The 14094-nt window shown below is 39.4% G+C and overlaps 1 protein-coding gene across 6 annotated transcripts in view; it reads right to left on the reverse strand.

Moving 5' to 3' along the window:
• Positions 1-14094, reverse strand: part of PTPRM (protein tyrosine phosphatase receptor type M) — a 464463-nt gene that overhangs the window by 309815 nt on the left and 140554 nt on the right. For all 6 annotated transcript variants that reach the window (XM_084281573.1, XM_084281572.1, XM_084281574.1 and 3 more), the window contains one exon: positions 7899-8164. In XM_084281573.1, coding sequence (XP_084137699.1) covers positions 7899-8164 — 266 coding nt within the window. The remainder of the gene's footprint in view (positions 1-7898; positions 8165-14094) is intronic.

The following is a 14094-nucleotide window of genomic DNA, read 5'->3' on the forward strand; positions in this document are numbered from 1 at the left end:
TTGAGCAACTTCTCTCTCCCCTTTTGGACCTGTCCTAGGACTGCCCCCTTTGTTACTGGAGCTACAGCTGCTTCTTCAAAGCCACCTCAACGGAGATTTCTGACCTGGTCCTTCACAGACCATGCACAAAGCTCTCAGAGCTTATTTAGTTGGGCTCTCAGCAGCGTTGCCACACCTACAACGTGGTTAGGCCTCACTGGTTAGGAATTTATTGTATGCCATTTGTGCCCCCATCTATCACTCCTACACAACCACCATTCAGCACTCAAAAGAGCACTTCAGCATATTAAACAACATTTAGGTGGCTGCTGCCAACCTGAGACTCCACAGAAACTTCTTAAGGGTGAACAGCACTAAAAACTGAGCTCGTAATATTAATAAGCTGGCTTATTACATCTCGCTCTTCTTGTTTTTAAATCAGTTGTGGCTGAACATTTCTCTACTGAAGGCACAGAAGTTTTCTTGGTTTAGGAACCAGGGATGGGAAAAAAACTACCAGGTCCTTGTTTATATGACAAAAAAGCACGTCTGCTTACTCTTGGACCTTTTTTTATTGCTGTGGTTTTTTTTAAATGTAGATATATGGTCTGCCCTGACTCATCTTTCTCAAAATACCTACTCAATCACACAACTCAGTGAAGAAGAGCTATTTAAGATTTGTGACCAGTAGTGGTTCAAAAGGCAATATGCATTTCAAAGTTTCTTTTGAGTTCAAAGCACAGTTCAAGAACCGTAGGCGTGCAGTTTAATGCAGCGCATGCAACACATGAGAACATGAGCATGACCTTCACTGCTCAAGAAGCTTCATTCTTTGTCCTAGCTGGTGACTGAAGTACATTGCATGAACAGAACTCCAAGTACAGCCTGTATAAAGCAGGTTCTGAAAGAAATGAAAGTTTAAGTCCAGATTTGAAAGGCAGGTCGGATCTACTGCTTATTCCCTAAACTCCCAATTTACAGGGGAAAGTGTCAAACTGGTAAAGGGTAAATCTCATCTTAGTGTGAAGTGGTATACTGTAACTTGTGTCCTTACTGAAAAAGAATACAGGAATTACTCCTTACTCCATTTTCTAATTTCAGCTTCAGAGAAAATTATGTTTAAAGAAGGTGTACTAGCATATACAGTAGCGTACTCCACTGGAAGTTATTTTTAATCATTTCAGTTCCAATTCTGGATTTTAAAACTGCAGTCTTTTGTTTTATCTGTTGTTTTCTCAAGATTTGTTTCAGCTTGGTGTTGCCATGACTGACTCCCAGCAAATTACAAAAGAAGTACTTCAAAATATAAAAAGTGATAGGGGGGTAGTGTGTAACTTGCTATGGTGCTGTGCCAAATTGCCTGCTTGCAGGGTTAGGAGCGGGAAACACAAGTCTCCCACCAAACTCAACTCTGCAGTGGCATTTCACATATTATAAGGTTCTTAGACTGGATATGCTTCAAAAATGTAAAATATATTTCAAACACTACAAATTGGTCTGAGAATCATTAAGTAACCAGAAAGAAAGAAAAAAAAAAAGAGAGAGAGAGAGGGGAAAAAAAAAACAACTCTGAAATCAACATTTTTCTTCTCCCACTATAGGATTCAAACAAGGAAAAAAATCAGAACATTAAAGTGAACAAAACCAAAAATCTCCCACCCTCTCCTCATTAGAGGAGTAACTTTTTCAGCACTAACTTTATCAAAACCCATCATTTTTAGGGCCTCTTAAACTACTGAGACTGGACCCCAAGAACCTAAAAACCATCTCACCAGTTATGGACATCTACATAGCATTTAATCCCCTTTTTCTGTGTACATCTTAATTCTGTTCCAGTATGGAGGAGGTTGACAGAGAAGCCTTACTTTGTTTGCAGGCCATCTAAAATGGCATGATAAACTCTTTCCCTAAGACAAAAATAAGACTAGCTCCTCTAGAAAAATCTAAGCTACTTTGAAACAAACAGATCAGAGACCAAGAGCCACAGCAGAAAAGAACAAGCTGTGCTGATTATCTTTGACCCTTAAAAGGTGCTTAGCAGCTTGAACCTGTGTTACTGCAACTATACTGTAATCGGGAGCTGGACTGCAGTGTAGACATACCCTAAAGTTAAAGGCAGATAGATGTTAAGCAGTAACACTTAGAAGACTATTAATTAAGGAATTAATGTATCTTCATCAGCAGAATACTTCACAATTTAAGTTTAAATATGCAGTAATTAGACTACAATTAGTGTTGCTACATGCAGGTTATCATTGTGATTTATATACATAGTACAGCTTTCATATGGGGTGAAACCTACACAAATAATTACATAGTAAAAAGAAAAGTGTACACTAAGAGAAATTAATGTCTTTGTTCAGAGACTGTACTTCTAAAGAGTCAATTCTAAATGGAAACCCAATGTGAAAGGTATTAGCAAACTTGGATAACTGGTGTTACAATAATAAAACACTACTAATTATTAAATCTTTTGAATGCTTTGCATATATGTGTTAATAATATGTGGTTTAAACAAATAAATCTTTAGAAGTTGGATTAAAATTCACTCCACACTACACAATCTAATTTCTATTCAGCTACCATTAGTGGGAGTTATTTTGCCTATGTTCTTCATGAATCAACAGCAAAACAGACTAACACCATTGTGTTTTTAAGCATCCCAGCTTGCATAAATATTACAACTCTGGAATGTTATCGTGCCATTTGTCTCTAGTACATTTTGGTTTCATTTGCAGCTAGACACCTTGTAGGTGTCCTATTAATGGACTGGAACTATAGAGTATTCACAAATATGCAGATGCCTATGTGAATATGCAATTTAAAACACAACAAAACAAAACAGACAACTACATTGTTTTCTCTCTTCATCTACTAAAGCAGAGCCTTTTCCTGAACACTACTTCTAGGAAACTACCAGCCTTCATATATGAAAAGTTAAAAAGGATGTTATCTTTTCTTAAATAATCTTCTCAGCAGACTGTTCTTAGTTTTGTGCAGTAAGGTCAGCCAGACACAGATAATCCTTGGGAGAAACTTTTGTAGTTTTTGGATTTTATGTGAAAAACACATGGTTTTGTGACAAAAGAGCTCCGAATTTTGGAATCAAAAGAATAAAAGCTTAGGAAACAGAACCAGTGCTAGACACATATCAGATGGGCCCTTTGCTTCCTCCCACCACACATTAAGCAATCTGAGCTCCCACCTAACTTGTACATGTTCTCACAAGGCTCACATATATCCTTTCTCCTCCTCCTGCTCTTCTCCCAGGTGATGCAGATAACTCCTCACCTCCCCCCAAAACAGACTTCATGATGAAGAAAGAGCATGGAAAAAGATAAAAGGAGTTCAGAAGAGCAAGTGCTGGATTCTGCACCTGGGATGGGGCAACCCTGGACAGATGTACAGACTGGGGCACAAGATGTTGGAGAGTGGCCCCACAAAAAGGGATCTGGAGTTCTGATCGACAGCAAGCTGAACACAAGCCAGCAGTGTGCCCTGGCAGCCAGGAAGGCCAGACACATCCTGTGGTGCATCAGGCACAGCATTGCTAGCCAGTTGAGGGAAGGGATTGTCCTGCTCTGCACTGTGCTGGTGTGGCCTCACCTCGAGTGCTGTGTGCAGTTTTGGGTGACACAAAGTAAGGACATAAAATTACTAGAGAGTGTCCAAAGGAGGGCTACAAAGATGGTGCAGAGTCTGGAGAGGAAGATGTATGAGGAGCAGCTGAGGCCCCTTGGTTTGCTCAGCCCCGAGCAGAGCAGGCTGAGGGGAGGCCTCATGGCGGCCTGCAGCTCCCTCACGAGGGGAGCGGAGGGGCAGGCGCTGAGCTCTGCTCTCTGGGGACAGCGACAGGACCCGAGGGAACGGCATGGAGCTGGGGCAGGGGAGGGTCAGGCTGGGGGTCAAGGAAAGGTTCTGCACCCAGAGGGTAGTTGGGCACTGGAACAGGCTCCCCAGGGATGTGGTCATGGCACTGAGCTGCCAGAGTTCAAGAAGCTCTCAGACATCAGGTCTGGTTTTTGGGTGGCCCTGTGTGGAGCCAGGAGTTGGACTCAATGGTCCTAGTGGGTCCCTTCCAGCTTGGGATATTCTGATATTATATGATTCTATGAGAAACAATGAGAAATTGCAGGTGTCACCGGGCGAGTGAGAAAATTGCATTAGAGATTTCTGAGAGAACAGAAGCAACCAAAATAGAGGTGACTGACCATAAGCTATGAAATTGAGAGCTTCCTCAAGAATAAATTATCTTATCTACATCAAAACCAGTGAAGCTATACTATTTTATACTAATTCCTTGGGCCTCCACAGATATTGCTATAACATAAGACATTTTGGCACATCAGCTAAATTGCAATACCTTAGCAGGTCTAATTTCAGACCATATGCAGCAAATGCAAAGAAAATGACTTATTATATTCCTCAGTGAACAAAGTACAGATTGTGCCAAAATATCTATATTTTCAGAGGTTAAGAAAGTACATGGAGTCCATTACTGACAGACTCAGGTGTCTATTACATATCAGCTAATGCATGGTAATTTATCAAACTGCAGTACCTGATCCAAGCATGTAAGGGTTCACCTATGAATAAAGGTGAACAATACAGAGTTCAGGTCTCAAGGGAGAAGTAGGTTAGTGAGGTTACCTTCCTATTTCAATGTCCAAATATCCATATTCCTCAGATATCAGTTAGATGTATCATGTTGTTAGAAATCTGACACAGATTATTATTATTGTTACCAACAACAGATTTAAAACTCTTTGGTCTTCCTATATTTTTTGTCAGAATTTTAATTTAGCTTAAAATTTACTAATCAAAGTATGGGCTTCTTCTCTTAAAAATCCCCTGTCCACATTATCATTTTGGTTCAGAGCTTCAGTGAGGCTTTGAAGCACGTTCTTTATTTTCACTGACTGTTCACAGAGCACTTTGGCTGCACCCAAACCAGATTCTTTTCAGAAGAAATTACATTGGAATTTCCTCTACTAGCTCAGTCCAAACCCTGGTGGGGACATTATAGAATAACAGAATCATAGGTTGGAATCACCATTTAGGTTGGAAAAGATCTCTAAGACCATTTAGTCCAACCTTTAACCTAGCACTGCTAGGTTAACCATTAAACCATGTCACTAAGCTCTATGTCTAACATGTTTTTTGAAGACCTCCAGGAATGGTGACTCAACTACTTCCCTGGGCAGGCTGTTCCAATCCTTCACAACCCTTTCAGTGAAAAATTCCTAATATCCAACTTAAACCTCCCCTGGCGTAACTTAACTCCATTTCCTCTTGTCTTATCACTTGATGCTTATGAGAAGAGCCCAATCCCCACGTTGCTATAGCCTCCTTCAAGGTAACTATAGGAACAATAAGGAACAATAAGGTCTCCCCTGAGCCTCCTTTTCTCCAGACTAAACAACCCCCGCTCCCTTAGCTGCTCTTCATAAGGCTTGTTCTCTAGACACTTCAGCTTTGTGTCCTTTTCTGGACATGCTCCAGCACCTTAATGTCCTTCTTGTAGTGAGGGACCCAAAACCAAACACAGTACTTGAGGTGCAGCCTCACCAGAGCAGAGTACAGAGGGATAATCACTTCCCTGACCCTGGTGGCCACTCTGCTTCTGATACAAGCCAGGGTGCCGTTGGCCTTCTTGGCCACCTGGGCACACCGATGGCTTATTCAACTGGCTGTCGACCAATACCCCCAGGCAACTTTCCGGTCACTCCTCCCCTAGCCTGTAGTATTGCATGGGGTTGTTGTGACTCAAGTGAAGTACCCAGTACTTATGATCCAGATGAAGGCATAAGTGACACAGTCACGCGTTCACTCAGCATCTGCAAAACATATACGCACTGTCTAACTCTCCTGAACCACCCAGAAAGCTCACAAATCCCCCCAGAAGATGCCATGTTACCAAGCACCCAGTTATATCCCATGTCAGCCACGAAATTGTCTGTGGGATGCTCTGCTCCTCTCCTATTGTCCACCGAGGCAAACAACACAGACCACTCCCCATTTCATTCAAGACAGAAAGGCTCTTTGACACACTGGAGGACTTTCTCAACACTGGCATCAGATTTGTAATATGGGGCCCACAACCTTGCAGAAAGGTGCCCTTTCAGCTTGTGAGAAGTGAAGCTGTGACTAAACCAAGCTTGGACTCTGTGGTCAGGATATGGCCTCATGCTCCAGAGAGGCAAGTAGTACACAGTTTCTCCCACAACGCTAAGGAGAACCTGAGCTTTGCTTTTCTGGAAAAGGTGCCAGTATCCCTCCATCCAGTCTTGGGCAGAAAGCCACATTGGGTGTGAATGTGTACCCTGTCAATTCTCCCTGCACAACCCAGGAACACATTGACAGAAGCAAGAAGAAATGAAGACTCATAGATCTCTGTCACCGCTGCAGTGCACCTGCCCAGCTTGAAGCTGGTTAGCCAGCAACCAGTATGAATCATGGGCTGTAAGGACAGAGAGCTATCACACTCTTAAACAAAGGGATGTGTGACTTTGTTCAGGGATCCTGAATTTTTACACAAGAATGACAAAGTTGTGGTGCAATCCTACAGGAGATCAACTCAACGGCATGCTCTTTTGGGTCTTTTTTGCACCCACTGCCAGGTATCCCATGTTCCAAGGACAAGACAGTCAATTGTGAGTGAAGTAATCACAGGGGAAAGGACTCCAGAAAGTAATTCAGCTTGTGTGTTGTTTTATTCCTTTGAGAAAAAAAAAAAAGGGTTCAAAAGGAAGAGCTTCAGTTCCCTTGAGACATCTTCACAGATCAGCTGCTGCAGACAGAGAAGAAAGTTCACTATCACCCCACAGAGTATCTCCCAGTGGATGCTTGGATGCTGCCAAACTAATTCTGAAAAATATGGATGGGGCAGCAAACACCTGATCACTCACAGCACATGGGATCAGAAGTGGGACTCTACCACATGCGATGCTGGTGGTCAGGGCATCGATGTAGGAATTAAGATGCTGGCACCCTCCGCATAACACACACACAGAAAGCACCATGGAAGGACTACATTGCACTTCCTAGGGAGGTCTGCAGCGAAAGAACCCCTGTCTTTGGGATAGCTTTCCTCCAGAAAGCTTCAAAGCTTAAGTATAGTGACAAATTTTAGCCCATGGGACCAAACTAAATCCAAACCAAGCTTTCCACACTGCAAGTGAAGATGACAGGAGCCTGAACAACAACTTTGGTCTGTTCCTATTACAGCAAATCACTTGCTCACGTAGACACTATTTTCATGGGAAGGAGAAAAGCTGTTGAAGTACTGTACAACAGTAAATAACTCTATAATCTTTAAACTTTACTACAGAGAAGCAGCACTCTAAGGAAGTGGCAAGTGAAACCCTCACTAAATCTTTAGGATGTAATCACAAGCACATTCCTATGATAGTAACTGTTCTATTTACGATTAGTATTGGACAGAACAAATGGATATTGCATTCAAACTGACGACTCAAGCTGAGGATTCAGAGGACTCTGCCGGTTCTAAAGCAACAAGTATTGCTCACCTAAATCAAACTTGAAGACTCTACTGCAGTAAAATCTATCGACATTCAATTCCAGCATCCCTAATGAACTGAAAGAATGAGTGAATTTATTATAGAGAAACCAACATGATTGACTGGAATCAATGGCAAATTTTCTGAATTGTTTCAATCTGATTATTTCATCTGCATTCAAAGTGTGTGTGTGCATACATCTCATACACTTCTATAAATATATGTAAACATATAAACACAGCCATATTCATGTAAAAACATTTAGCATCATCTGCAAAAATATAATTGAGATAAAGATCAACAAAACACACTGAAACATATTTTGATTTAAAGTCAAAATGGTAATTAAGAGCAGGTGCCTACTATGAGGAACAAAAATTCATAAAAAGTGAAGCATACCTGATAAAAATGGGGCCAGAAAGTGCTAATTGCCAGCTCTGCTCTGTTCCAAGTGCCAGTGGTAGATGTGTTCCAGACTGGGTTACCAATAGGACCATCATTAACTTTCACATATACATTCAGAATGCCAGGGCTAGATCCACTCTTGCTTGCAACATAATAGTGGAAATCAATACAATGTGTGTCATTTTCTTTTAGATGGGGCAGCAGGAGGTGAGCTTTCTGTCCTGCAAATCTCCCAGATGTATTCACCAACATGAAAGAACCTGCAAAACAAAGTCACTGTTTCAGTTTTTTCATTATTTTAATTTCTTCTCCCTATTACAACAGCTCACAATTAAAGCATCATTAAACAAATGATCATTTTGCCTTGCTTCTGCTAATAAAATAGTAATTTGTATTTAATCTCAAATTACTTTTGTGAATCTCAAGATAATTTTCCAAAGCTAGTAAATATTAGAATCCTCACTTTACATATGGAAAAAGAAAGAAAAATAAAACAACAAACCCCCCTGCAGTGATCTTCACTGCACTGAATCTACAGATGCTAGGAGAAAATCAATTGCAGGTGGAAACTATCTGAGCATTTCTCCATGCTGGGTCCCAGTGAAATCAAGGACAAATCTACGTGCATAGATGCTGGGAGGCAGTAGCTAATGGAGACATGGCCTGAAATGTTCTCAATTCCTTAGCCACTCTCCAGCTTACCACCAGCTACTTCCTTTACAAATGAAGTGTGGACGCTTAATTATCTCTTGGTCTCAAGAGGTGAGAAAAGAAGGAAGAACAGAAAATACCCAGCAAATTGTTAAGTTGTATAGAAAAAAAAAGGGGGGGGGGAGGGGGAGATGGAGGGAATATTACAGTAGGATCCTAACGTCAAAACCAGTAAAGGTATAAATAAAGGTATAAACACTTGAACGACCCTCACAAGAGCATCCAGCCAACTTATGCGCTACTTTTTAGTGCCTATTAATGCACTTCATTGAAGTGTACCTTCAAAATAATCAACTTACGCAACAGATGTGCAATTTAAAAAATCTGAATGACTATACAGTCATTTCATTAGAATAATACAAAGTGATGTTCAAGACATTCATATCACTGTGATGAAAAAAACCCAAAGCCAAAGGAAAAAATTCCACTAATGCATATACTGTGATACCATACAAGAAAATAAAATTAAACAGTTGTACTTTCAACCAAGGACTTCTCAATGCAACACAATGAAACACAGAAATAAAAACGTATGTTAAAGCCTGCATTTTTCATAAAAGTCCAAAGAAAATGGATATGTTATAGATGCATGCTAAAAATCCGTAACTACATGCTTTTATAAAAGTACAAGCACACACATTTCTCAAGCAGTTACTAGAAAACAAATTTTTTTGTTTTTCAATTTGATGTGCAATGATACCCTGGAATTTGAATAGGATGCAAACTCTTAAGTAATTTCTGGAAATGGAATGTAAGTATCGACACCTTCAGTCCAGACTGCACCTTTATCTTAAGTAGGTTTAATTATTCAATAATACAGTTTTGCAGCTATTCTAAATTATTTATCAAGTATAACTTCTCATTAATTTTCAATCCAGACAAAATAATTGAGTTTCTAAAGTTGACGAAAACTTAAATGAAATGTGATACAAAGGAATCTGAATGTATTATTACCTAAAAGGCAATATAACATACTGGGACAATTCCTCATGCATTAGTAATGTAAGCCAAAGTCACTAACTTGCTTCTCCAATTAAAATCTCATACTGGAAACAACAGACACAAGAAGACTCCTGTCCTCAGTTTGGTGTGTGCAGAGAAGACTAACCAAGTTAGCAGTACTGTCTTTCCACTCCTTTCTTTAGTAGGATGGTTCCTAAGTTGTGCATGGTCTTGGGATGATCAAAGTATAAAATCTCCCTGTGCTGGAATTTTAGATCCTGTTGCTCAGTAATTAACTAGGATGCTGAAGGATGAAGAATGAATAGGCAGCCAGCTAGAATAAGAATTACTCCTGTTATATGATCAATAACACGTTTCTCCATCTTCATAACACAACAAAAGGTTTAAAATAAAAGCCACAAAAGTATATTTGGGTGTAAAGAGAAAGCAAATAAATTTTAAATTTAACCACATGGATCTTTGCTTTAAGCAGGCAGGAAATAAACCAATATTCCTTCCATCATTTAGGACATACTCTGCCGTTCAATTACTTCATTTAAACTTAAAATACAAAACCTTTGATATAGTTACAGTTTGCTATCAAGACAGCAGTAACAATGTTTATGAGTTTGTTAAAAACTAACTGGCCAGCTTTCTGTATCTTAACACTAAGAGTGCTGTGGAGAAAAGTGCATCTGTTCTTAGCCACCTTGAAATTTCAAACAAATATCTACCTGATAACTCAGCCAATTTTATACCTGCTTGATAGAAGTATCTTGTTACGAACTATTTAACTTCTATCATCCTGAATTATGTAGTACGTACTGCACAACTGAACCATGTGACAAATTATCAGGAGCTTAAGAGAGGAAATACGGTCAGCCTGTTCTGAATATATCTGTAACTCCCTTGTTGAAAATGAAAAAGTATGAAAGAACATCACCGTAAACAGTACAAATCTTACTTTCCCCTTTGTAAGAACACGGAATCTTTTAAGAGAACTAAATTAAGCTGCAGTGTATCTTTCAGATACGCTGTTTTAGTTCTTCTGCTAGGAAGTACCTGGCAAGCTCTTCCTAGCTCATGAGGCATGGAGTGGGAGACAGTGACGTAAATGCATCCTTTCAATTGTTTCGCCGAACTACGGGCTGAATCTCAGGAAATGAGACACGCAAAAGTGCCCCTAAACTCCACCAGGCAGCTCTTTTGGGACACTTTAATCCCAGTCACACAGGTCTCACCAACCAACACTTCCAGAAGCTGAGGTTTCTTTTGTTCCAGCACATCTGCAACAGCACGTTCACTCAGATTCAGTCATCGAGGTCGTTCAGCCATCTAGCATGAGTTGATTAAGTAACCTGTACTAATCGTGCTGTTTCAAACATAGCAACTTCTACTCTAAGCCTAAACATAGCCTCTAGACAGCATGCTGGATGTGCAGCATGGGCACAAGAAGCCTCGGGTACACCCAACCTACAGCTCATGGGCAAATCATGAGGAAAGCTAGCAGCTTTCTGGGGGTCTGACTAAAGCTAATCTAAAAGAAAACAAGGGTAATAAATGTCATGGAAGCCCCCAGTTGGCTCCTTAACCCTTCATTAGCCCTTGCCCGTAAAAGGTGGCCAGCTCACGAAGGAATTCTATCTGTATTCTTCGGCAGTACTCATATTTCCCTTCAAGGGAACTCTGATAAAGTTCCAATTTCAGAGGTAAAAATGCAATGAAATTATCAGGTGTAAGTGTGAGCAAATTCTGTAAAATCAAGGCAAAAATCACCATGTGCAACGCATTAGAATTTAGACCTTAGCTGCTACACCTACTTCTAACTATGGATCTCTGCACAAGAAAGAAAAACAAACTAATATTCATTAAAATGAAAAGGCATAATCATTACACAGAAACTGTTACATGCATTTTACTTGAAACCATACAGTGTCTGCAAAGGAAAGAAAAAAGTGAATCGAATCCATTAAAATCTTTCTTACAATGTTTTTGGCGTTTTTTGGTTTTTGTTTTTTTTTTCAGATCAACTTGTCTTCAATGTTAAGTCATGTAGAAATTTTTTCTTACAACTTTTACTATTGTCATCTGTTAAACTGATTGCTAAAATAATACTATGCCAGATGGTTATATAAATCTAAAGCATGTGGATAAACTCCATACGCAAATACCTAAACACCTGATTTTGACTGAATAAAAACAGGAGTTCTCAGCCTTGAAAGGAAAAAAACTCACGACATGCTTTCTTTGCTAGAGAGCATTAGCAGAGAGTAGATCGGTTCCCCAGCATTGCTTATTGCACATTTGGGCACCTGACAAAAAATAAACTCAGGTATTCACTGGTGTATCAACTAGCTAACAGCTACCTGTAAGGGAATGGGAACTAGAGTAAGATTTCAGTAAGAAAACACACAAAATTATAATCAACGCAGTACTCCTAAGAAGAGATAGTAAATGCGCATGCTACCATAAATACATTCCTTTTAAACTGCATTATTTCCCTAGATGTACTTTCATGTTTAAACACATGGATGATGATAGTTTCCTTAGTCAGAAAGTTTAATAGGGATTTACCTGGGTGTAGTGCTTAGCTCCATGTTTAGGCACTAAATTTAAATTAATAGTTCAAAACGATACACTGAAATAAAACCTAAGGCAGCCAATGGTCCTCAGCATCCATTAAATTCAGGCTTCTTTAATCCACACGTATTAAAAGTCACAGAGTTGCTAAGTCATCCATATTTCATCATTTTACCTAGAGGGTTTAAATCTACAAACTGGTGGATTTGCTACAGTTACTGTCGTTGTTTACAGTTCCCCACTGCACAATGTTCCAGCAGTAATTCAGCAAATATTTGGTACACTGAAATATTAATTCGAAGATACAACACCTGAGAAAGACAATGCAAACTAGAGTTGGTCCAGAGTAAACGGGCGATTGAATGTCCCAGTAATTCTCATTAACATCAGTGGAAATTTTCTGTGAGAAAAGCACGGAGGAAAATGAAAATCCTACAATGTTTATTCCAGCAGTTACCCAGCATTAAACAGTATCATGACAGATCTTATTAGGGTCTTGTACACAAGAAGATGCCCAAAAGATAGAGTGACACAAGAACAGCAAAAAAAAGATCCCAGTATGTGTTTAAAAAAAAAAAAAAAAAAATCTGACAACTGGAAAAGCAATATACACTTCTACAAAAATGATGGAAATGGCACAAGAGAGATTTCCCAGTCACTTCTGCAAGTTTTTACTGTGTCACATCACCTTGTTAAGAGACACTTTTTATACCTGGAATGTCAAATCCAATGAAATTGAATGCAGTATCATTTTTCATGCACGAAGAAAAAGTGACTACTGAGCAAAGAAAGTTACTTTGTTGATTTTTTCACAAATCCTATACATGGTTGAGCACAAATGATTAGTTTTCCTTCCAGACCGTAACATACAGAACCTACCCAGGAACTGTGATTTCATTGATACGATAATAAATAGAAGAAAAATAGTACTGGAGTTTGACTTATGTAAGCATCAATGTTTGATGATTTTGGCTCTCAGTATTTGAAAAATGTGCTAAATGAAGCAGAGCAGAAATTCTGATTTTAATCACAGATATTCTGTGTATTACCTTATTAACAAAACAACCTTCAGGTGCAGAAATGCTTCTCTGTAAGGCTGAAAGGTATCGAAATGCCCCGTTATCAAAAATGCTCTGATTAGGTAGTTACAAAGGGTACTTTTTATTGACTAAACAGCATTCCCTAAAGGCCAGCCAACCCTAGAGCTGTCACTCACTGCAGGTGGCTACCACAATGGTATCATTTCTACCACAGCTGCTGTGAGTGCCCTATGCTAGATATGACTGCCCAAGATGCTGGAACTGCTGTGCATTTGCAGACAAATTGCAAGTATCGAGTATACGACTTTCAGATAGAGCGGTCAACATAACTGTTCTTTTATTCATTATGCTTTAGATATATATGTATGGATCATCTTGGAAGTACTGCAGGAAGGAGAAAACCTGAATTTGATGACAGACAACCTTGCACTCTTAATTCCCAAAGCCAGTAAACAGAAGAGTTTTGCTCTTCAGTATTTTTTTCCTACAACTTACTATGTTTACAGATAAAGAAAAATATCTTTTCAGGTAACACTTGAAATTCTGGAGTTGATGCAATTTGGGAAACTTCTCAAAACATGGCTAACAACAGTACCTGAAGAACCAGGGACTTCTGCTCGGTTGTATCACTACCAGATGCCACGCCATAGATAACTGCATATAAGTATCAGTGCAGCCTGCACCCTCAATGGGCAACACGTGCCAAAATGCACCAGTTGAAAGTCTTCCTTTCAGTGTCTCAACTAATATCTATCAATTCTGTTAATTAACTTACAAAACATTCATTTATCAGCTGAATTGTAAAGCCTTCTCTTGAGCATCACTTACCCACATTAAATTTTAAGTTATAATTTTAACCACTATTAATTATCAATCATAAAAAAAAAAATCATCTCCACTTTTTAGATGTTTCTTCC

This window comes from Netta rufina (assembly GCF_964035555.1).
Source record: "Netta rufina genome assembly, chromosome: 2".
Taxonomy (NCBI): Eukaryota; Metazoa; Chordata; class Aves; order Anseriformes; family Anatidae; genus Netta; species Netta rufina.